This window comes from Dermacentor andersoni, chromosome 7, assembly GCF_023375885.2.
Source record: "Dermacentor andersoni chromosome 7, qqDerAnde1_hic_scaffold, whole genome shotgun sequence".
Classification (NCBI taxonomy): domain Eukaryota; kingdom Metazoa; phylum Arthropoda; class Arachnida; order Ixodida; family Ixodidae; genus Dermacentor; species Dermacentor andersoni.
The window spans coordinates 68,629,953-68,655,854 of record NC_092820.1 but is presented as its reverse complement, the minus strand read 5'-3'; the positions used below and the strand labels follow the sequence as shown (position 1 = coordinate 68,655,854).

At 46.4% G+C, this 25,902-nt stretch overlaps 1 protein-coding gene across 1 annotated transcript in view; it reads right to left on the bottom strand.

Annotated features, from left to right (window-relative positions):
* Positions 1-3,667: 3,667 nt before the first annotated feature.
* LOC126534342 (uncharacterized) overlaps positions 3,668-25,902 on the bottom strand; it is a 102,219-nt gene continuing 79,984 nt past the window's right edge. The window contains exon 5 of the mRNA XM_055072816.2: positions 3,668-3,730. Coding sequence (XP_054928791.1) covers positions 3,711-3,730 — 20 coding nt within the window. The 3' untranslated portion in view covers positions 3,668-3,710. The remainder of the gene's footprint in view (positions 3,731-25,902) is intronic.

Genomic DNA, 25,902 nt, shown 5'->3' with positions numbered 1-25,902 from the left:
AGTTCTTTGATATTAGGGCGTTGCCAAAGCTCGTGAGGATCCTGAGTTTCGCCAAACTCGGCGCATCCTGCATAGCGCGCAAGGGAATAAATTCACTTGCCGCTGTTGCCACTCGTCATCACACCAGCATTATGACAGCGAGTTTTCGGTGTCATCGAGTGAGGTGTATTCTTGTTTGAGTGTGCGAGCATGACACTGTGGTTGAGCTTGTAAGCGAATGTTTACAGGAGCTTATATAGCTAATCAAACCGCTAACCTTACTGCGAATAGCTCTCTAATTTGCAAATTCGATCACTGTTTTCCGTTAAGGACAAAACTGCGACATTTTTATCTATAACAAATAAACTGCGAAGCTCCCGTTAAAGTGTTATATCTCGTTAATTGAAGTGAGTAGAAGTTACGTGTGACATATGGCACGATTTTGACCGGCCTAGAAGAGTGGAAGCGTTACTGTAGAATATCAAATTCAACAAATTCTGTGAAGAATTAACCTGACAGCTTGAAACGTATGGTGCGTGACATTGGTAGTATCTGTGTTGTATCTGAAAGATACCCGCTTATTCTAAAATTGTTTGACTTTCTGTTCCATCGGGTCAGGGGAAGTAGAAGTTTGTCCTACCCCTTGGCTGCTCTTTTAACCGCTTACGATTCCCACCATTGAGCGATGATATAACATGGGGTGTAAACTAAGCCACATCAAGTGTCTGTTGCCTTGACAAAGACAAGTCCAGTTTACAAAACGCAGGCTCTTGTCTGACGCCACGCTGCTCTTTTTGCGTTGACTACTTCGTATTCTCCAGCTTTCTCTCAAACTTTCTCTTGTTTGAAATTCTTCATGACTAGTGCAATAAAAGATGTAATTGTATTAGCTACAACTTTTGAGCGCCAACTCAGTGAGTTATTATTTCCTTCGCAGGTGAACTGTTGCCCGACCTACATCATGGAGACATCGACAAAATATTGAATGCCTTGTACCATCGCCAGAAATGTGGATGCCCGAAAAATTGCAATGCGCTGTCCAGCTTTTCTCACTGCTGACCGTCTTCTCCACCTTGTTTCTTTCGACTACGGGAATTGACCCTCGTGTGATTCGACACGTTGGCGACGCTTTCCGTGATGCCCAAGACAAGGTTCACAAGCCTCTAACCGCTGTACTGTACTGCTTTCCAGAAGATCCCCCGCTTGAGGCAGAGATTATGAAGGCACTCGAAAATGTGACCATGATTTCCTTATGTGGATCTTGGAGGAATGTCAAGGTCCTTACTGAGGCCGCTGAACATCGTATCACACATCCGCTGATGCTGGATCTCGATCGGCTAGACGAAAATTACATCGTTTTCAAGTTTATCAAACATTTCTACGCTTACTTTTCAGTTATTGCTCTAATGCCGCACAGTGAAATGGAGATGACGTGCCCAAAGTATAAGCTAAATGTCGAGCATGTCACCTGCGTGTCTGAAGTGGAGATAAGGCCATTTGATGAGTTTCCCATATCGTCTACTAGGTCGTCCTGGAGTCAGCTTCGTGGCAAGACTCTCATTGCGGGACGTGTGACATCGACCCTTGAAAAGCACAAGAAGCCTGACCTGTCGTCCATCGAAGAAATCCTCGAAGCTGTCGGTGCGTCCGTGGCATGGATCGAAGAGTTGTCTGCGAAGAACATGGAGACGCGCGAAGTCGGACGCTCAGATATCATACTTACCACACCGTTTCTGAGTGACCGCATGACAAAGAACTGCTTCATCCCCGCGCCGGTCAGTCACACAGAGATTTCCTTTTACGTGCGAGAGGACCTCATCCCTCATTTTTCGCCAAGTCTAACGCGGGTGTTCGCTTTGGACACTGACTCCACAATCACGGGTGCCTGTTTGGTGGTGTTCGTGCTCATAATTGAAGTTTTGCTGGTGACGCTCTTCCTGTTATATACCAGAAATAAACTGCAAGAGCCGATGGAAGGTCCCCTAACCCTCGTGCTGTCCAGCCTGGCGTCGAAAGGTGCCGACTTAGACCCAGCCTCGGTTCGGTCCCACGCAAGGCGAGTGCTGCTCTCAGCGTGGCTCCTGGGCTCCGTCTGCCTCGCAGTATACGCACAGTGCGTATTCACTTCCTCATTGGCGATCGAGAGACCTTCGATGGGCACATTCAGGCTCGACGACCTAAGAAATGCTTTTGTCAATGAAGCCATGTCTCCGTGCATGGACTACGAGACGGCTTCTTTCCTCTACACGTTCGAGCACTTCCTCTACGACTTTCTCTTCATCGGGAAACGAGGTTCCTCTAGCTCCTACGTCTACACAGAAAACTTGACGCCCGTCTGCCTGGCAGACGTTGTCAATGGAAACGCGACTTACATCGGGCCGACACTTACGGAGAACCGACGCCTCCACTTATTGGGTCGTTCAGTCATCAAGGCCGACGAAGCAATAAGCAACGCGCTCGTGTCGACATGCTTGCGGAAAAACTTCCCTTATCGGTTCGCCTACGATGCGCTGCTAAGGCGAGTGTTCGAGACAGGTTGGGCGTTGCGGGAAGAAAGGGCCGTTGCAAGTGAGCGGCCTGACTCGATGGAAGACAAGCGGGCGTTCTTCCCTCATGAGTTCACGATTATCTTGTGGACTGCAGGATGCTCTCTGTCAATTGCCACGTTTCTTACCGAGCGTGTTGTTGGCTGCTCTACTAGACCACGTGAAGGGTACGTTCGCTGCAGTATTGCTTCATTGGAATGTTCTTGCGCAATTAAGTGCGTACGCTCGAGCGAAACCAAGCGGGCACGCATGCACTGACATCGCACATGACACACACCGGCAACTACCAGAAGGTATTTTGCATCTGGGGTAGAGCGTGCAAGAAATCCAAAAGGCTTGTCTGGTGGATTTCTCAAGAGAGTACTGGTACACTCAGGACTGCCAAACCCACAGACGGACGTGCTTCATTAGAATTTAGCTTCACTGCAACTGGTTCATTACAAAACTCAGCTAAATGGCCTTCGGTAAGCACCACAACTATTGTGTGGTGCCTGTTGTGTGGTTTCTTGCTTTCGGATCAGTTCACTGAATGCACCAAGAGTACTACCACCGGTATAGGACAATGCATTGCTCCCACAGGAATGTTCCGACATGTGCTGTCCCCGAAGAATGTGCCGAAAAGGACGGTAGACAATTGATTGCGCCAGTAGGGGTAACGGTATTAACCAAGTAGCGAGTTACGATACCTGCGATACTGGAAACAGCGCGAGTGTCGTGACGGGCAGCGTCATGGGGACAGCCTGTCCGCGGGCAACGTTAAATCAAGCGGCGAAGACTAAACGTACCAAGTGCGGTGTCAGTCGACGCCTCATGTCTTCTGAGAGCCATAGACCTGTGCGCTGAAGACAGTAAGCGAGTTTCGGTTTGTCGAGAGCGACAACGGGAGTTTCTTGCATGTTTACCTCCAGGAAGGGAGCACATGTAATATTTAGAGTGTGTGTGACATGTACCAATAAATATGCACTGAAGGAAGCACTGTCGCAATTACTTTGTCATACAAGCCATTTAAAAATACTCTAATTTTTTTCGGCGTACCTCTTCGCATTCAGCAATTCTCTGGTGCAAGCGGTGATTCTATATAGAACGTAGTGGCACGTACAGCATGTATCAGCGTATCACAGGAAACAGAAGAGACTGAGAACTCTACTTGCCTTTACTTGCGAACTGCAAATGCCACCATTCAGCTCATTCGGATCTTGCCCAATCTGGAAGAAGAGAAGGGGTGCAATCTATTTACTATTTACATTCTTCAAATGAAATTTATTGCGAACGTTATAGAATATCTGCCTGTGATTACCGAACTGAATATTAAATATTGGCTCATTTTTTAGTCACGTCCGTACTAAAGTTTGCGCGGGGTTCGTTTGGTAAAAAAAAAACTACGCTAGTTTGTTGCGTGCATATTACGTCGTTTCTAACTCTACTTCTTGGTAATTGAAGAGCTTTCAAGTAACCACTCCTCTCAGTAGTCTGGTGTACAGTGACAGTAGGTGCAACAAAATACAGGCACAGCAGGGGTGCGATCGGAGATGGTTGTTCGGCGCGTTCGTTCGGTTACCGGCGCGCGCGATTGGCCTACTCCGCGCCGACGTCGCCAGCCGCGGGGCGCCGCCCCGTTTTTGGTGACGTCAAAATGACGACACGCTCCTGTCAATCATCCGCCCACCGAGCATTTCGTCCGAACGCGACGGGAGTTGAGAAGTTTGGAGCGATCATACGGCTTCGCATGGCGCGTCTGGTGGATTGGATTGGATCCAACAGGCGGCCTTTTCGGCTGCGGAATAGCACGTTTGAATCCAATCCATAGTTTAATTCGAGAAAATGGCGCTTCCGTTGGGAACTTAGGTTGTTGCGCTGGCGTTTCTAGAGGAAGGAGGAGAGCGGGTGGCGGTGCGAAACGCGTTTGAAGAAATGGCAGAAAGTGAATTCCGGCGTCGTTTTTGTTTCTCGAAACAAATAATTCGTTGGTTGTACAGATAAATCGACAACATCATTGGTGCCAGCGAGCCACTGGAATGTTGTCGCTGCCCCTTGAAAAGTGCGCCACTCCTCCCGTCGTTTTCTTTTTCTTTTTTCTTCTCGCTGTGCGCGACACCACCTAGGGACGACGCAAAGAACCTAATAGTTATCAATTGCAGTAGTCACACGTACTACTATTTGAAAACGTGTTTGGGCTCGAGAAGAAAAAATACATTCTTTTAGATAAAGATTTAATTCATTTGGAAGACGAGAAACATTTGGTTTTGTAGTATACCGTTTGCAAGCAGACGACAAACGACGGAAGTAAACTTCCGGGGAGGTCACCGCTTCCTGATTGGCTGCTCTCTCCGCCCCGCTGTCACAAATTTTGCATACTGCAACTTTGTGACGTTGCAGCAACTGAACAGAACGCGTATCGAACAGAATATCTCCGATCGCGCCCCATGTCACCATATGCTCATATGAGTGATGTGTTATGAAGTGGTTATCGTGAGAGTACGTGTAGCACCGCGACTAATTCTAAAGGGACACTAAACCAAAACAATAAATCAGTTTAGACTAATGAAGCATTTGAGAACCCTGCAGGCAGTTATTTAAAAAAATGGTTTGATTATTAGCTGAGAAAATGAAGGTCCAAGTATCAGTATTTGAATTTTGCGCCGAAACCCCAGCCCCGGTACGTCAACGTGACGGCAGGAATTCCAAAGTATGTTTTCGCTTTTGGGCCGCGTTGGCTGAATAAAGGTTCCCAAAACTTGCCATGTTTAATATTTGGTTATATATATAACCTACATATAATTAGTAGGCCCTTGAAGCTGCCATCAAAATCTAAGACGTCACAGCCCCCAGGGGCGGGAACTTAAGTAGGCGTCGCCACCCGTATTTCGTTCTTGCGCTTTTTCTGGCTTACTAAACGTCTTATCGTTGTAAGAGTGGTTGGTGTCTTTGGTGTTGTAGAACGGCAATTTACTGATGCAGAAGAAATCATTTTTCACTTTAGTGCCCCTTTAAAGGAGAGAGAGTATGGTGAGAGATGATAGATTGTTTGGCCTGAATTCGGACACCAAATTCGTAGGTTGCCTAAAAGTGAGGCCTTCCTTTCATGACTGGAAAGTATTAAACAGCTGTTACCTGCACTGTACGTTTGCTCCAAAACGGTTGTCTCTGCTCGTCAATCAGGGCACTCCTTCAGGGAAATTATTTAAAACAGCCTTGTTTTGCATACACCGCTCTCTGTAGGGACTTCAATTAGTATTACAGTGTAAGGGGTTACACTCTTCCCAATAGCCGTTTCGTTTGGCGGTGGTGTCCGCCGCCGCGGCCAATGGCGGCCTGCGTGTGTCGCAGTTATCGCCCCGAATGAAAAAAAAAGAAGTATACCCACTTCCCGCCGCGATTGAACAAGGGCCCGCTGCTCGAGAGTCAGTTACGCTACCACTGAGCCACACCAGCATTTGCGCGCTTACAGGGGCTAAATTTCCTATAAACGCGTCTTAACGCGTGAGTACACAGGCGATGTGACATGCTCGCCGCGTAGCGCCTATAAAAGCGCACTTTGCATTGCAGTTGCATGTTATTACAACAGGCGACACGCCATGTAGGCGTTGCAAATGTAGTGGTGCAAGGTAAATAGAGAAGTCTTGACGAAGGAAAAGAAGATTAGGGAGATGTATATATATTTCTTGAATGAAAATATGTATGGCATGCCTTATTAAAGCTAGGTGACTGTCACCGCTTTGTTTCAAAGGGGATGACAATAAATCCTCACCAGAACCTTCTACGACATTAGCATCGTAGCGCGCCACTTGTCACGCGATGTAAGATGCACGCCACGTAGCGTCGTTAGGCGCGCACTTTGCATTGCAGTTACATATTATTACACCAGGTGACACGCCATGCATCTGTTACGTGGGGAAGAAGGTCCCCAAGGGAAACCTCGGAAAACCATCACCGTCTATAACACAAAAAGGAGGAAATCAAAGAGGTCTCGCCATGCGATAGCCTGAACAAAGATGTAAGGCGGCAGGAGAATGGAAACGTCGGTAGAGCTTCAGGAGCAGTTAAATAGAGAACCAATTGTGATGCATATGGTTACAGAAAAGCCCCTTAGAGACTCGGAAGAGCCGCGAGTGAATGAGAATTATGTATGGGAAGCGTTCAACAAAACTAAATTGCAAAGAAAGAGAGGGGTAGTCGGAACGCTCATTCATCAGGAAAGCAAATGAAAAAAAATGCAAATTCAAAATGTCGAGAGCATCCTTGGTTATATGCCCAATGAGTGGAGAGACAACTTCGCTGGGCGTAACATATTTGTTGACTGGAAATAATTGCAGAAAGAAGAATCAAGGGTTAGTGGAATGCCTAAGTGATGATTTAAGATGTTTCGGAAATGACGCCGAAATTATTCCATTAGGTGACATGAATGCCCACATACAGGATCTAGATGGCTATACCGGCAACAACGCGTAACCAACGCAACGTAACGCAACATAACCTCATTAACGTGAATACAGGGCCTAAGTGTGAAGGGCAGACAACGTTCGAAGTGCGAAACCGGCAATCGACCATTGATTACCATGTGATTGCAGAAGGAATCCATGATAAGCAGCAAGGGAGTGACCATAAACGCATCATTTTGAACATGGGATATGTAGTTGGGAAAGGAGCAAGGAGTGCAAAATGGCCACTCCAAGTTTGAACGCTAAACAAATAACAAATAAGGCCAGAAGGATCTAGGACGAACTTGGCAACTGGCCCAGCGAAAATTGGGAATATAGTGAGCTTCTAAGTATATTTACGACAGAAATACAGCAAGAGAAGCAACATGTTGGAAAGAAAAAAAAGTACGAAACGCTGGTGGAACAGCGAGATACGAAAAGCGGTTGCTGAGCAACACAAAGTATCAAGAGAGCACAGGTAGGCAAAAACAGCGCAGTTGCCTCAGGATGAAATAGCCAGAAAATGGAAGTATGCCCCAAGAAAAAATCTATGGTTGAAAAACTGGTTCAAGCAAAGATAAAAAATGAAAGTGAGCGTAGGTTGCCAGAAATACGTGAAAAAGAAGGCCGCACGTAAAATATCTTGGAAGCACATAAACTTATTTAGCAGGAAGTCTGGAACAATACAACATATCTTAGACGAAGATGGAAACTAACTGGAAGGGGACGCGGCACTAAATTACATCTGAAAAATAACAGCCGAATCTTTGCAATTATTGACGAGGTTCTATTTGAGGACGAGAAGAGCATTGAAGAAAACCAGATGGAAAAGGAGCTGGTGCTAACAAATTTGAACTGGAATAAAGACTAAGAGAAAATTCCTTAGCGCACAACCACAAGGCTGGACGAGGTTTCCGTTAGGCTTATAAATGAACAAGGACCAGTATTTAAGGCAACTTTGTTGAAACCAGTAGAAAAAACCTTAAGAGATGGACGAATACCAGAGAGTTATCACTTGCTAAAATTAATCTGATTTATAACGGTAACGGGGTAAAAATCTACTCATATAGGCCGTTAGCCATTACATCGGTAATAACAGGTTACCAATGCAGGCGAATAAATTAAAGTCGCAAGCATGGGCAGAGAATAATGGCATATTGGGAGAACTTCAAGATGGCTTCAGAATTGGTAGGGGTACGTAAGAAAGCTGCATTGAAGGATCCAATCAACAAAGGAAACCGCTATATGTGGCTTTTTTGGACGCTACCGGAGCGTATAACAATGTTTTCACAGGAGCGTGCGCGGTTGAGGGAGACGAACAGGAACTGGTAGGCTGTTTCCTGTCTCCTGTGACATTTGTACAAGGCTGCGCTATTACCACTAACTTTTCCCCGTGTAAATAGTCTTACATATATTTGTGCATCTGGTTTCCTCTTTGTAACATTTCGTGGAAGTGTTCATCTGCGACATCGGCTCTTCACCGATGTGAAGAGCCGATGTGGGAGTCTGCGTGGGAGTCTGCGTGGGAGTCCGGCACGTGAGGCACGAACTGACGAACGTCGGTGTTAATGCTTGGCCAGACGTAGTGCTTTCTAACGAGGCGCTGCGCGGGTCACATGCTGGGATCGCAGATGTCGTGAAGGGATTGGAAGACCGCACGACGAAAGCCAGCTGGAATAAAGGTGTAAGGTGAAGCCGCTGTCATGTCACACCAGAGTGAGCCAGGCACAAACGGGTGAGGAATGAGTTAAAAATCGAGAAAACGAGGATGGTCATGCAGCGCTTGCAGTTCCAGGTCTTCTATCTGCACCCGAGCTAGACGTTCCCAGTCCACAGCTAATGTAGAAGTGCCGTGAGAGGTTATGCGGGAGAGTGCATGAGCTGCCTCGTTTTCAGTGCCTTTGATGTGCCGGATTAGTGAGCTACGATATATAGGCCAGTTGACGAAGCTCACGTGTGACATACTTGGAAGAGTTTGTATGGAAGACATACACCAGAGGGAATATGATCCGTTAGAACATAAACTAACTGGCCCTGCAAGAAGTTCTGGATGGTGGAGTAGATAGTGAGCATGTGGCGGCCTAGCATTCTGTAGCGAGTCTCGGCAAGTTGGAGCTTCCCGGAGAAGCCCAGTGGACGCCACCCAGAGTCGATTTGCTCCTGAAAAACAGCGTCGATGGTAACATTAGTTCTCAGTTGGAAGAGAAGCACCTAACTGGCGAGGTTATACCCGCCGTGGTTGCTCAGTGTCTATGGTGTTGGGCTGCTGAGCACGAGGTCACGGGATCGAATCCCGGCCACGGCGGCCGCATTTCGATGGGGGCGAAATGCGAAAACACCCGTGTACTTAGATTTAGGTGCACGTTAAAGAACCCCAGGTGGTCGAAATTTCCGGAGTCTTCCACTATAGCGTGCCTCATAATCAGAAAGTGGTTTTAGCACGTAAAACCCCACAATTTAATTTTAACTGGTGAGGGCTTGTTAACAGCCGTGATGGCAGCTTGAGCTTCGGGAGACCAGCAAATTGCGGTTGATGAGCCCTTGGCCATGCGAAGACGGTCAGTCAGTGGATACAGAAGCTCAGCGCAAAGCATCACAACACATTGGGAGAAATTCACTAGGTCATGGAACTCACGCAGGTGGCTTAGTGTAGCGGGGGCTGCAAAGTATTGAACAGCCAGACGCTGGAGGGCAACGGACAAATTCCCAGTGCCGAGATGTGATGACCCACGAACTCGAGCTCGGAAGACGCAAAGACGCATTTCTGGGTGTTAACAACCAGTTCAAATTGTCGGGGGTGTTGAAAGAGTTCCCAGCGGTGACGCTCATAATCTTATGGATTGGGACTCGCGACGAGGCTGTCGGCGGTGTAGGCAAATACAGTCGGGAGTCCGCGTGTTACCTCGGCAATGAATCCTTGGAACGTTTGAATTGCGTTGCGTAGCCCAACGGGCACGCGCACATACTCAAACAGGCCAAAAGAGGAAGCAATGGTCGTCCTTGGCGTATCGACAGGCTCAACAGAAATTTGGTGATAGGCCTCGACAAGGTCCACTTTACTAAAGATTTTTCATCCTTCCAAATGGCCTGTGAAATCTTGAGTGTATGGAAGAGGATAGCTATCGTGGACCGTGTTAGCGCTGAGCGCCCGGTAGTCGTAGCACGGACGCCAGTGACCCCGTTCTTTCTTGGGCACCAGATGAAGTGGGGTGGCCCAACTGCTGGACGAAGGGCGTTTTATTCCCAGCTGGAGCATCTGCTTGAATTCCCGTTAAGCAGTGGGAGACGCTGTCACAAAAGGCGGCACGGATGAGCTTCGAAGGTCAGCCCACGCGTGACACTGGGGTGTGTTATGTTGTGCTTGGGTGGCTGACCTAAATTGGGGGGTCTCGTAACCTCAGGGAAGTCTTCGAGGATGCGAGCGTACTGGCATGGTAAATCAGCATGTGTATGCCAGTGGGAGCGACAGCCGACATAACTCCAGAGATGGACAATCGCGTCTTGCTGTCAGTCAGGCGACGGCGGCAGATGCTGACGTCGAGGTCGAAACGGGTCAGGAAGTCAGAGTCGAGGATAGGCTGATTGACGTCGCCAGCAATGAAGACCCGCCGCAACGTACACCACAGGCCAAGCTCGAGAATGAGAGACCATAGACCATACCTTGCGATTGAGGTAGAGTTCGCGCACGGAGCATAGCGCCATGTGACTTGGAAGCGCGGTCATATTAGAGGTCGGCAGCACACCGACCTCGGCACTAGTGTCTGCAAGGAAGCGTAGGCCGGAAATTCGATCCATGACGATGAAAAGGCGGCTGAGTTGTAAGGCGAAGTCACAAGTCGCCGTCAGTGATTTCTCCGTGCATTTCCCGACCGCTGGCCTGACTAATTCCAGTGGCGGGCGTGGTTCTGGCAAGTGCGATGGTACCAGATAATAGGCGAGCTGTAGAGGGGTAGAGGGACGCCGGTTGGGGCGTGAGCACGAGCCGAGCTGGTCATGAGAGGGCGTCCGAACGGCGTCGATGGAGACAAGGAGCTGATTGATTAGAGGCTCTAAGCGGGCCATGATAGAGGGTTCTGGTGTTGAAGAGAGAGCGGCGACAGAAGGAGAAGTCGCGTCGTGGTCTCCGTCAGCGAGCTCGGCGACGCGGCCGAGGGTCAAGTCTCCTACAGCGGCCAATACAAGGCGGGTGGGCTGCGGCAAGCGCTGCACGAACAGCTCCTTCAACAGCGCACCGTTCGTGTTGAGATTGCTTGAGCCCAGGACCCGTAGCATGCTGTAGAGCAGCTGGGAAAGGAATCGAAGGATAAAAAGAAGAACAGAGCGGATGTGAGGAGCGAGAGTTAGAGAGAAACGGGCACAAACAAACCGCGTTAACAATACAGCGGTGGGGGTGCCATTCTTAGTCTATCACGAAACTCCAAGGTCGCAAGAATCTTTGTAGCTTGAATAAGGCCTTCTGCGTGGATGTTGTTTGGGTGCCCTGGCCTAGAGTTTTCATTTCTGATAGCGCATGATTGTCAAATTGGTCCATCACTCTGCACATCGCTTCCCTCTCGACACTATAGCGCAGCAGACACAGATAATCTGGGCGAGCGTCTCATCGCTGCTGCATGAGTCGCATGTGGGGCTGTTAGACATTCTAAAAAGGAAGGCATAAGTGTTTGTAAATGGAACGCCCCGCCACAGACAATACAGCATGATAGGTGGACGTCATGGTAATCTAGGTGGTAGATGAATGTGTATATCCGGAGACGAGACGTTTAATGAAGAGTGGCAAATTCTGAATGCCTTAATGGCGCAGCTCGCTAAAGCCTCGCCGTGAAAGATGTTTATTGAAATGCGGCAAATACCGCATACCGCATATTTTATAGCAAGACACGCCTGTCAGGAGACACTTTCAGGATTCTTCACAAGTTGTTAGTTTCGGTTCATTGCACAGATTAATCTTTCTCTTATGTGAATGCCAAATATTATTTTTGTGGGAAGCTTAAGTTCAGTTATGAGTACTAGTGGGACGCCCATTTTCGATGAATAAAGTAATATCCCGCATTTTCGTACATGTTACATAACACTTCGATTTGGCTAGAAAAATCTGCTCTATAATACAGGCTCATAACTTGTATACTTACTTTTCTTTAAAAAACTTTTTTTTCCGAACTCGGCATCATTCTTTAAAAGGCAAATATACATCGACAGCCCATTTTCTAGGTGGGAATAAGAGGGCGACATGGAGTCCGGCAAACCTGCATCTAGTATAACAGGTGACCCATGAAGTAATGGAACGAAATGGTGGAGCGGAACTTGGTAAAGAAAGCATAGTCCAGGAAGGGAGAGTATTAGGTACTGTGATGAAACTATGATGAACAAAACGAGAACAACTTAAAAGCGAGAGCAAACGTTTCTACAAGTGGACTTCTCTTTTGCAAGGCGGCATGTGCTTTCCTCGGCGCAGTATATATAGGTAGGCTTCTTCGAAAGGGGGGAGGGCATGAGGCCCGTAGGCGAGGCAATGACGGAGTGTGTGTTAGAGGCGAGGGTGTAGAATTTAAAAGAAAGCAGTGCTATTCAACGTCTGTCAAGGAATATGCGGCGCCGCCGTGTGTCAGCTGATCGCGTGTTTTTTGGTAGAATGGACCAGGACGATGGGTGGGAGGGGGGATTATCTGCTCCACTGGACGTTATAAAACTGGAAACTTTACCAGCAGAGAACGCAGTCAGGTGATGCAAAACAGCATAAGATAATTTGTAAACATTGCACAGCATATATGTAAAATGCGTTCGTCTTTGCAAAGAAGCGAGAACAAAAATTGGAGGACGCTTAAGCTTCGCCTTCAAGAGTGAAAGGCGACAGCGTTCCCGTCGACCCGCCAAGGGGTGTAAGACAATGCGCTACGGCGCAGCGATCACTTACGAGGCGCCCCGCATCGGACTTTGCACCCACCAATCACGCGGGGAGCGTCGAGCAACGCAGCGTTCGGCGCGGTAACGAAACGTGCGCCAGCGGAACGAACCAAAGAACTCGGTGTCTCGGAGGGGGAAACGATCTACGAAAGCCAAACGTCATGATCGGCACGGGCAGAGAGATATATAGATAGTGATCTAAAGAAAGGAAGGACGCTTGATTCTGCAACCCGTGAGGGAGCACGGCGAAGCGTCGTCAGGGGAGAGGGAGTCGGGGCCGCGACGCGCCTCGCACCGGTCCCCGCACAGCCCCGGATGGACGGATGGATGTTATGAGCGTCCCCTTTGGAACGGGGCGGTGGGTTGCGCCACCAAGCTCTTGCTACTATGCTGCTTAATATCCTACCTAGGTTAACCAATGAAAGAAGAAAAAAAAAACAGTATGAACTACCGCGTCCAAACTTTCTGATCCCCTATTGCGAATTGTGCTTTTGTACGTCTCCGTCTTTTGTCGTTTCCCTACTTTTCTTCCACCAATCCTCCAATCGCCTCTTACTAATGTCTATTGCGGACCTGTTTGCTTTACCACTGCTCCCGCTGAACCCAAGGGCTTCAAGGACGCCAGTGGTGCCTAAATCGACCGCTGGGTAGACGTCTTCACATTCTAATAAAATATGCTCCGTCGTTTCCCTAGCTTTACCGCAGCAAGCACATGCTTCTTCTTCCTTCTTATATCTCGCTTTATAGGTGCGTGTTCTAAGGCATCCCGATCTCGCTTCGAAAAGTAATGAGCTTCCCTTTGAGTTATCATAAATGGTTTCTTTCCTGATTTCGTTTTTTCCTCTTAAGTAGTTACTCATGGCAGGTTTCTTTTCCGTTGCCGCCACCCATGAGATTATTCAGCCTCTCTGACTTTCCGCTTGACCTTCCTTGTTGCTGTGTTGCCCACCCCACAGGCCGCATACTTGCTGGTAAGCTTCCTAGTTCTTTTCCTCCACTGTGAATCAATGTTTTGCCTGTACAGATACCTGAACACTCTCCCAGCCCATTCACTTTCTTCCATATTCCTCAGCCGTTCTTCATACTCAATTTTACGGCGAGCTTCCCTCACTTCAAAACTAGTCCAGCCCATATCCCCCTACACAGCTTCATTTGTAGTCTTCCCGTGAGCGCCCAATGCGAGGCGACCCACTGACCTTTGGTTCCCGTCGAGTCCTGATTGTACCCCGGATTTAAAGCAAACAACCGCATTTCCAAAAGTAAGTCCTGGAACCATTACCCCTTTCCACATACCTCGGAGGACCACGTGCCTATTGTATCCCCATAGCACTCTGTGCTTCATTATGGCTGCATTTCTCTTCCCCTTGACTGGTATGGTTTTTTTCCTGTGTTTCCATATATCCATTGCCTTCGTTTATCCATATACCAAGGTATTTATATTCTGTTACCCGAGGTATTTCTTGGCCCTGTATCTCCACTGTCTGTTCACTGTTTTCATTGAATACCATAACACCTGATTTTCTAACACTGCGCGCGTGGCGCGCCACCTGTCGGGGCAGCGCCGTACATTGAGAAAAGGGGGTCTTCTGTGTTTTCCGCAAGATGGCTCGGCGTGTGCAGAAAGCGCAGAAGAAATGTAACGGAAACGTACTTCGCTACTCGTGTAACTGCAACTTCTGTAAGTTACATGCTCATAATTACCGATATACACCGCAGTATAACTCTCTACGGCACGTTTCTAAGACAACACCGCATTCACTAGAGGCGCTTTTCTACCGCTTTGAAGCATTGAACTTGTGGCTGAGTGGTAGCGTCTCCGCCTCACACTCCTGAGACCCTGGTTCGATTCCCACGTAGCCCATGTTGCAAGTTGTCTTTATTTATGCATTGCCTGCCTGGATTTTTCGCTCACGGCCAACGCCGCGGACGCCGACACCGATGACACCGGCTTTTCTGCGACACGAGCTCCTTAACGCTGTCGCGTTAAAATGTTTTCAGTATTACACTAAATAAAAGAGAACCTGCATACAGGTGTATCCTTTGTGCAGATGTCTTCCAGACGCTATTGCAATCAAGCTCAAATATGCAGAGCTCAGTCAGAGGCAGAAGACAGACAAGATGTCTTGGTTTTCTTATCATCTATCATTTTGAACAATTTCACACGCGTGGGGCATCATTATCTTTCCAGAAGTTGCCCATTCCCATTCGCCACCCAATAGTATAGAGAATGACCTTCATAGTTACAACCTCTGTTAGTACGATTGCGAGCAGAGTTGCTCAAACTACATGATTACTTCTCAAAGAAAGAAACGTTACCTTTGTTATATCGATACGGTTTCATCGCAAGAATGCATATTTGCAATGTGATGCATTCATGGAGGCGGCAAAAAAAAGTACCGCCAAAAGAACTTATTGTCCCCATGCCTTCGCAAGAAACATTTTTACTGCGAATATAACGCAGGAGCAACTGCCTTCTAGAGGCACTTTCGAGCTTTCGCATTGAGCGCCAACATGGGCTCACGATTTTCAAACTCTTGTTATTCATGCGCAGCAGACTTCAGTTGCCCCAGTTTTCTTTTTAGTAGATGTCGTGGCATTCTTCTTGAAACAGCTGCGTTGTAGACAGAAAAATAGCCTTGTATAGTCCTTTCCTTCTTATTTTCGGTGACACAGCATGCATCAACCCATTCGCGTTATGTATTGGCCTTTTATTTTTCTATGCTTCACCAAAATAGTTTTAGAATAATTCCGCTTTCTTACCTTTGCTTTTAGGATAGTTCCTGTCGATGCCGAAAGGAACTTGCAAAGAGCGAAGTTTGAATTTAGGAAATGGGGCCCCCTCCATTAAGTAAACGCGGAAACCGGCTGTGCACTGCTATATCGCTACACGTAAAAAAATTATTTGGCTCAGACTAGAAATATGCCACCGCTGAGACGTTGCTGCGGCCCGAAATGGAAGCACCTTAGCATTATTGTACGCTCGTGGTACTATTGGCTCTTATAAAGAAACCATGTAATTTCTCCAGAAATGAGCATTAGTTGAAGCTTCTGATTCTTATGACGTGCCGCGCGATTATTTACTAACGTAAGAGAAAAGCTTACGCATCGCAGGTAACTTGGATCTTTGCTTATGCGATTAGTTGGCCCCTTGAAATACGCTTTGAAGAACCAAAAAGTACCATCTGAGAATTCTTCTGGCATGTGTATAATTTAAACCTCTGGTACCTGGAAGACCAAATGAAGTGCCAGTTCATGAGCAACACGTAGAAGTTTTAACAGACTGTATAAAATTTGTTCCGAACAAAGCTTCGACGCCTCGTTGTCGGAATATTAAATGTTGAACAACCAGTTCGCTGAAAATCTGCAGGAGTACTAATTGGTAATGTAACTTTGCCGCAAGCTGAAGATGATCGTCACTTGCTGAATATTTTCGGCACACGATTGCCAGTAAATTAAGCATCGGGCACCTTTGTCACTATATGATACAGCTCGAGTTGGTTTTGCGCTGTGTTAGCTAGCGCACTTAACTGTCAAACAAGTGCTTCCATGCAACGAAGTAAATGTTAATACAAAAGGCGAGTACAGCAGCGAGTAAATCTGACTACGCGGCGCTACTGCGCATGAATAGGCACACAGCTAGACTGCATCGCTCCTCACTTGTTTTGACATCGGAGCAAGTCACCAGTTATCTGAAACAGCGCTCGACTGGTCGTCAATATAGAGGGCGTTTTAGCTGACTTGCACAAACACTTAAAATATGTCTATGCGAGATACAAGAATACCACAAATTTATTACCGCTCACCGTCAACTTGAGCAACTTAGAACACTTTTTTCTATTATGGTCTTAGATCAGTTTACAGTATGATTCTGTAACTAACATCTCAAGCATCACTTTAAATGCAAGATCTTCCATGGAGAAGTTGTAGAGCCCATAAAGAAATAGTCATGTAATTTCTTTGCCTGAAGATAGCTGCTGTCGTATTTGTCTCTCCAGACTACAAAGAAAGCGCGCTAAATACGAGTACAAAGATTTAACAAAACTTCTTGCTGAGGTAGTTGGTTCGTGGCTTAAGGACAAAAGATGCGGCTCTAAGCAGACGAGGACGAAGTGAGACGCACACAATCCATACGAACGCCAAATTTCAACTGTTTATTCATCGGAAACCACGCAACATTATACATGAAACAAAGGTGCGATGCAATCACAGTAAAAACTAACAAGTGTGATAGGAGCTATCAACCACTCGTAAGCCAATGATCATCACAGTGAATAGACATAACACCGTAACGGCAGTTCAGCTCGTGTGTTATGCCCATGCGCTTTGATGAGCACTGGCTTACCAGCGGTTGATAGCTCCTATCACACTTGTTACTTTTTACAGTGATTACATTGCACCTTTGTTTCATGTATAATGTTGCGCGGTTGCCGGTAAATAAACAATTGAAAGTTGACGCTCGTATGTGTCGCTTCTGTCTCACTTCGTCCTCGCCTGCTTAGCGTCATGCCTTTTGTCTTTGAGATATAAAGAATTATCTCGTGACTTGCCGCTTGCACGTAGCCGCATCAGTGCCCTCACGCACAGTACTAACGAATGACTGATCCTGCGTACGCACCCAATGGCAAACCGCTACTAGTGATTAGGCATCGGCCTGTTGCGCGCGCTGACCGAGGTTCATTCCCACCATCGGACATGTATTTCTAGTTATATAAATATAAGCTATTGGGCAAGAGAGCAGAAGCCACGGTGAGAAAATTCCGGGAAAGTTCGGGAGGAGAACTTCGCATTAAAAATGAGGCGCTGCAAACATGTCTTGAAGTGCAAACTCTGGTGGATGGCGTTCTATTCGACTTTGAAATAGCGGAAGGGAGTTGCATGGCCGTGTAAATTTGTTGGACAGATTACGGATAGTCTACATAAATAACACAACGCATGCGAAATGAAGGGTAATTAGGGACAGAGTGTTATAGAAATAAGTCTGTTATCTGGTTAGGAAATTGATCCGAATATACTCACAAAATACGTCCTGGTTTTCCTATTGCTTCTTAAGGCCGCTGCCATACAAAAGGCTCTGTTCTAGCTACAAACGAGTGTTTCACGTGCTTCCGGATTAACTGCTTTCTTCATAACCCTTTTTATTATTTACCTACGCCCCTATTCAAAGATCCCGTAAGCTAGAAATCTTGTTGAGAAAATTATGGCCAAACACCATGCTTTACATATACCTATCGAAGCCGCACAGCCAATTACAAAGCAAACCACGAACAGTAAGCTTTCGTGCATATCGGCCTATGAGATACATTGTAAAATTAGAAAACAAAGACACATCGCGAAGTTTAATAGCGCGAATAGCATTTTTACCATTTCAGCTGTTTTGAGCCTCTTTATCTATCTGTTATTTTTTTTACACATACTGCAGCCCGTTAGCGCTATGGCAGCAGTGGGTGTACATGTTATTAAAGCTAATTACGATATGCAGAGACAGGAGCATAGAAAATTAAAAAAATGTAAGGGAACTATACTTCAGCAATAGCATTTAAAAATTGAGAAATTGATAACAAACGAACTTCGGCAGGCAACAAATTTCATTGTTCAATCAAGCGGGGGAGACCCGCCGTGGTTGCTCAGTGGCTATGGTGTTGGGCTGCTGAGCACGAAGTGGTGGGATCGAAACCCGGCCACGGTGGTGGCATTTTGATGGGGGCGAAATGCGAAAACACCCGTGTACTTAGATTCAGGTGCACGTTAAAGAAACCCAGGGGGTCAAAATTTGCGGAGTCCTCCACTACGGTGTGCCTCATAATCAGAAAGTGGTTATGGCACGTAAAACCCATAATTTAATTTTGTAATGCGGGGTAAAATCTGAATGTGACTGTGTTAGTGCGTCGATAGAATGGCTGATATTAAAGGCGTGATAATTTACGTCAGACATGCAGGCATCAAAAGGGATGGGTCTGAGAGGTGACGAAGATTGTTCCTGTATAAATAGAACATGTTTAGAGATTCTATGAGCAGCTGTCTAGATAGAAACTTGATGTTTAATTCGGAAAGAGCAGCTGGCTGTGAAAGGTCTCCTCCAGAGCGAAGGTAAACAGAACGAATAGCCTTCCTTTGAAGAGACTCAATGCAATAATTTTTCATTGCTTATACGGGTTCCATATGGATGCAGCACGTTCTAAAATTAGGCGAATAAGTTTTCTGTATGCGATTAATTGAGTGTCCTTCGTAGCAGCAGACAGGGTCCGGCGGATGTAATCGAGTTTTTTAACACTTTATTACCGATGTAAACTATATGGTTGAACCAAGACAAGGTCGGCGTAAAAATGAGGCCTAAACACGTATTTCTCTTTAAAAACTCTTCTTAGTGGTACGCCATTGCCAATATAATCAAAATGCTCGGGTGTGTGTCTTATCATGAGAAGACAACAAACAAAGGCCCCAAGGAAAACATAGGGGAAATTACATGCATTTACTATTTCAATTAAAGGAACAATAAATTGATGGCAATGAAAGTGGATGAAAGAACAACTTGCCGCAGGTTGAGAATGATCCCACGTCTTCGCATTACGCGTGGTGTGTTTCTGCTACCTAAAGACATTATCCAAAATCAAGAAAGGGGCTGACAGGTGGAATAGCACACTGTGGTATAAAGGTTATAACAGGGATAAGGTGCCTCAGAAAAGCTGGCCAACGTTTCGATGGGAGGACCTATCCTCGTCAAAGGCCGCCTCGTCATCCTCGGCATGTTGGTTTTAAATGGTTAGTGTGGCTGAGGCGCCGAAAAAGGTATCCTGGCGTCTAGGACTTTGGAATGTGTTAGTGAGGGTGTTTCAAAAATATATTTAATTAAAACAGACCAGAAAGGGGGAACCGAAACAGGAATAACAAATAGGAGGGTGACGTGCGCAGAAGCGGGCGGCGGCAGGTGTACTTGGGAAAAGGGGATCGTACAGTTAATATAAACGTAAAAACATGAGAGTATACTAAATTGAGTAGTAGGCAGGAAGAAAGTTTTCGAAATGGAGGAATAGGTCAGTTAAGAATTGCGGTTAGCTGGTGGCATAATGTGTTTTGTGCATTGGTTGATGATATGAGAATTTCAGATTTAAATTACCGCTTTTAAGGAGTCTAAGTTGCCACGTACCAAATTAATTCCCGTCGGGTGTAGGCACACTTGTGTATGAGGTATGATTCCGTATATTTCCTTTCGCGAGGTGAACGGAAATTTGCAGTAAATAGAGCCTTGCTTTGTCGAATATATGATCATGTTCATTGAAGTGGCTGGTTACTGCTTTAAGTAAACTATGTTTTGTATCTGCACGGTGACCGTTGAGTCTTGTATGAATTTGTTGTCCAGTCTCACCTATGTATTGTGTGCTACAAGCGGCACATTCTAGACAGTAGACAGTCTGTCTACTGATGACGTCGTGAATACCTTTGTGCAAAGGTACCTGCCGATACCCGCAGACCCGCCGAGCCTACACAACGATTACACAGGTACCGACAGCAGCCTCGACGCCGAATGTTCCGTCGAAGAGATGCGCCCGGCTCTCCACGAATTCAACGGTCGTTCCATTCCGGGTCCTGATGGCATAACCAACAAGCTCCTGCGGAACTTAGACGATCCCAAGGTCGTGCCTCTCACGGAGCCATGAACGACGTGTGGGGGCCGGGCGAGTTACCCGACGCCTGGGAACTTGCCCAGACGATTCCCATTCCAAAACCGGGCAAAGCGCCTGGCATCGATAACCTTCCCCCCATCTCGCTCGCGTGGTGCGTGGGTAAGGTGGCCGAGCATGCCGTACTCAACAGAGTCGGCCGGTATCTTGAAGAGCAAGAGTGTTTCAAACGCCGCATGATCGTCTTCCGAACCGGGCTCTCGGCGCAGGATACCCTCGTCAAGCCGTTGTCGTCCCGCCACTATCGTCATACAGTTGTGATGTATTTGTTTTAGCATCATCATCGTCAGACCATCGTATTATTTCATTGTCGTGCCCCAGCTTCATCATTCTACTGCCGTCATGCCGTCGTCATCACGCCTTCTGCCAGGCCCAGTGATTTAAGTTGTGTAATATCTTGATGCAGTCGGGGTCGCTGCATCGTCGTCATTCCAAGTTTGTCATCCGACTCTCGTCACGCCATCGTCGGCATGCAGTCGCCATGCGTTAGTTGTTATGCCGTCGTCGCGACGCCGTCGTGGTCATCCCATCATTGTCCCTCCAGCTCCGTTCTTTGTTTCTCGTCATGCCGTCGTCATCATGCCTTCTATGCCCACCCAGTACCCCTCGTTGTTTATTAACTTTGGCTTCTTGGTGCAAGTTGTGGTCGTTATGCCGTAATGGTCGTTGCACTGTAGCGGTTCCTACTTTGCAATCTGACTCTGGTCATGCCGTCTTCGCCACGCCATCGTCTCCCTACAGGCATGGTAGACTTATCATCGTGACGCCATGGTAGTGGCTCCATCATCATTCGACTCGCGTAATGCCATGTCGGGTCACGCAATCTGCCACAAAGAACCTTCGCGATACAGTCGTCATCAGGCTATTGTTGTCACAAACTCACCGCCATATCATTGTGCTCATTCTGTTGTCATTACATTGTCGTCGTAAAGTCGTCGTCATGCGCTCCTTGTCCTATCTTCGAGGTTGCGCTACCGTCCTTATTCTAACATTATCTCCGTAATGTCCCTCCGTAATGTCATCGTCGTCAAGCAATTGTAGTTATGCCATCATCGTCGCGCTGTCATTTTGCCATCGTCATCATTACGTAACGTCACCCCTATGTAATTAAACCGACATCGTCATGCGGCCTTCGTGGTTCCACCAATGTAGTTCCTTCTTCGTCTTTTTATGGCGATCGTGCTGCCGTCATCCAGTCGAGATTATGCCACCGTCATCCATGCCTTGTCATACCGTCCTCGTCATACCGTGATAATTGTGCGATAGTTATCATTCCAGCTTTCTAATTCGGTTGTCGTCACACGGTCACCGTCGTGCAATCTTCTTGATGCAGTCGTCTCCATGTCATTATCCTCATGACGTCCTCATCACATTGTCCTTTTTACACGATCGTTTAGAATTGGGAATTTTCATCTGATTGTGGTCTTGCCTTAATAGTCATACCACCTTTGTCTTTTCATGGGCTTCATTTTTGTTCATCATTCCATCACCGTCCCTCTGCTGTGCTTCTACCATCAGCGTCATGTCATCATACTCATGGTTGACTTTGGCAAACAACTGCCATAGCGAAGTGGATCGAAAGCCAAAACAATGTATGTCGCATGTAGCCGAAGCAACATATGTCTCCCATTTACCATTACTCATTTCAAATAAACGTAGCTTCAGCAATATTGATGACATATGGTGTTTTGTGTCTTAAGGGCTAGTTATGGTGAAAAAGCGTTAAGGCGAGGTGTAATGTAAAAGCAAATGTGTGATTAGTAACAATGCTTAAGTGCGAGGTGGCTGCATAGGGGCCTCCAACCTTGCGCACGTGAAATGCGTAAAATACACCTAACTGTAATAAAATCATGAAGATGACGTTAAATCATAATACACTACGAAAAAATAGATGTCAGAGGCCATGGTGAGGCACTACTACCTCACCATGACCCTTGCGTGCCAGGGACTGGAGGCGCGCGCATTAGAGGTACTGTACTCTCGCAGCAGCATCCTCTTGTGAGAGGATGTGCTACGAATCTCTCGTGCGAATAATCTGCAGTGTACAACTGTTGAAGAACGTTAAAACTGATCTATAATAAAAACTAGGCCTGTACCTAAAAATATTCAGGGGTGAAGTGGGATGTGTTCTCTGTATGCTTTAGCAAAGTTTTTTTTTTTTCCTTTCGGGTTCTAATTTTCGACACTGTATCAGGACGTGTAGCATGGTTAGTGTCTCTGTCTCCCCACATCTGCTACAGTTTATAGGTTCGGCACCAGCCAAGAGATGACTGTGCGTGCTGAAGGTGTGTCCTACTCTGAGCCTACACAGGATTACCTCAGTTTGTCGAAATTTTGTTAATGGTGGCCGATTTTTTAAATCTGGCTTGATTAATTCAAGCTTATTAGAGGGTTCTGTATTCCAGGTTCCTTGCCAATACACCCTTGGTTTTTGCGCATGAATGGCTTTAGTTCTTTAGGTCTAAAAAGAAACGACTGTGCATATGTTGTTAGGTTTGGTTGCAATGGACGTGACCACCTTATTTGCAAGGACCTTGCCCTCGATACCTCGGTGCCCAGGCACCCAGCCTATTATAACTCGCTTGTCAGAATCTTAATTCGTGGAGAGAAAAGAATAAATATTATTGATGACAGGATTTCTATGTTCTTCTAAAGACAAGATATGCTTCACGACACTCACTGTATCCGTAAATGCAACTGCCTTTTGTGACCTTAATTGACTGATTTGTTTCACTGCCGCGAATATTCCATAGACTTCGGCAGTAAAGGTGCTTGTTCGCCGGTGTGGAACGTTTCATTCTGTATAATATGGACCGACTGCAGCATAAGATACACCAGCATAATATTTTGATGTATCGGTGTAAAATTGGGAGAAAGAGTACTTATCTTGTAATTCGTGGAACTGCATTCGAATGTGATTTTCTGGAGAATGTTCAGTTACATTCACAAACGACATGTCACACACAATAATGTGCCACTGCGACGGCAGGGGCAGCCTGTTTGGATCCACCAAACTGTATTCAAGGAGCGGGACACCCATTTCATCGCTGAGTTTTCTCACGCAAAGATGGAAGGACTTTCTTGGTGAATGTGGGCTGTTAAACAGTGGAGCAGAAGAGATCTCGCTTATGGTCGGGTATTTTAGGCCTTCGCGGTCTGAGTGCTCTTTTAGAAAATATATGAAAGCTTAATATTGTCACCAGCTCTCGTAACAAAGGGCAGAACGAGCGTGAATGGCAAAAAAGAAGGTAAGTCTAGAAACAGGGCGACGTTCGGCGGGCTACCATTGAAGCTGTCCCAAAAGACGCCATCCGTTTCCATTCATTCACCTGGGATTTTTAATTAAACGCTTCGTGACTAACGTTTGGTGGAGTCACAACGGACAACGGAGCCATCAGTACAAGATACTCGTAGAAGCCGCCGTCTTGCCGGACTTTTGCCATCGACCACCATCATGCCTCGAGAAGATGTTCCCAGTACTGCATCGGCAGGACCAGCCCCGATTCCGCACTACCGAGAGCCATATGCACACTCTCCGCAAAGGTAGAAGAAGGTGTCGACGAGAGCGATAGTAGTGTCATAAGTACCTTGGAATGAAGATGCTTTATCATTGCATACATGATGCGGTCAGGTCCCGGGGCAGTGCTTTTGGGCGTGTTCAGGGCTGCATAGAGTTCAGCTATATTAAATAAAATGTTATAGCCCTCGCATGTACTACACTAGAACTGTAGTGGCTTCCTTTCGATGAGTTGCCTGTACCTTTCAAATTCACTTGAATAGTTCGAAGCACTAGATAGCTGCTCAAATTGAGCACCCAGTGAGTCCGCTTGGTCTTGTGGCGTATTTTCTTTATTATTTACTGATGACATTCGATTCGCGTGCCTACCTTTTAGTTTTCTTACCCTGTTCCAAGCTTTCCTCTCACCTGTATAGGAGTTGATTTCTTATAGGTACGTTTTCCAGCTGTCCCGCCCAGCCTGCATGCGTGTTCTACTTCTATGTGATTTTAACTTTGACATTAACCAGATTTCCTTCAGGTGGTTACTCTCTTAGGCCTTCCCATCCTTTGTTCTGGTTTTTATGAGCGTTCCTGCACTTATCATTCCACCACGGAACGCGTCGTTCACCAGAAAATCCACTTTTTGTGAGATAGACATTCAAGCAGCATCAATGACAAAAGCTGTCTGGTATGCCACCGCATCGTCTATGCTATAAGCCAATATGTTATCTCGCTTCAGAAATATGTGTGATCTGCAGTTTTCCAAGTCGGCCGAGTCCATTATCCAGCAAGGTCGATGCGCTGTAGTTTCAATGTATTGTGTGTGGTTTAGGACTGCTTGAAACTGGCCACTACCATAGGGATCTTTGAGGAACTTCCAATCGAGATGTAACATAATTGATGCTACTACTGTGCACAAATATATAAAATGATACGAATTATGTGTGGTGCTGTAAAGCGTGGGTTCTCTTTTATTAAGTAAAACCGCCTCAGAACATAAAAGTAAATTCTCAATCATATGACCTCTTATGTCACAACGCAAGTCGCCCCAGAGTGTGTTATGGGCATTCGGGACTCCTGTTAAAATGAAAGGCTCTGGAAGAGGATCAACAAGTGCCTCAAATTCTCTAAGTTCTAAATAATAGGTGGCACATACAATGAAGACTATTACTAGCCTGTCGAATAGTAGGGCCGTAACTGCTACAGCTTCCAAATTTCTTTGTAGATTGTGGTGCTGACAAGCAACAGACTTCTGAGCCATAATCGTCACGCCACCTGATGTAGAGTCACCATCATCGCGATCGTTGCTAACACTGCCTATTGTGTTAAAAAAAGAATTTGGTGGGTTGATTACACGTGTCTCTTCAACACTGAACAGCCTCAGGCTGTGTTAATGTATAAGCGCTTCTATGTCATCTAAATTATGTAGAATGTCACGAGCATTCATCTGGATTACTTGTGCAATCATTTTGTTCAATAACAAGGGTTCTGTGTTCAAGGATAAAGTTGCGCCTTGTTTAACAAGACTGCCTTCCAGCCCTATAACAAGACTGCCTTCCAGCCCTATTACGTTTTTTTTTCTTGAGGCGGTCCAAAGAAAGGCGCCGCTCCTTAGGTGCCAAAGGTGCATGTATTATATCCATTGTCGCACTGGATGCCCGCACCTGCAGGATAGGAATGTATGGGCGGACTCTCAGTTTAGTGTAACCAGTTTCGATCACCTCAGGCAATTCGTTGAATGCAAATGTCAGAGCTAGGCGCTTCGTTGATTTCTCTGTTACCCCGTCGCATTTTTATTCATTGAACATTGCTTACATGTTGATCTTTCCTCTCTTAAAGGATTTCAGTGTCTCGTAAGTTTACAGGTTGTCGTCAGAAAA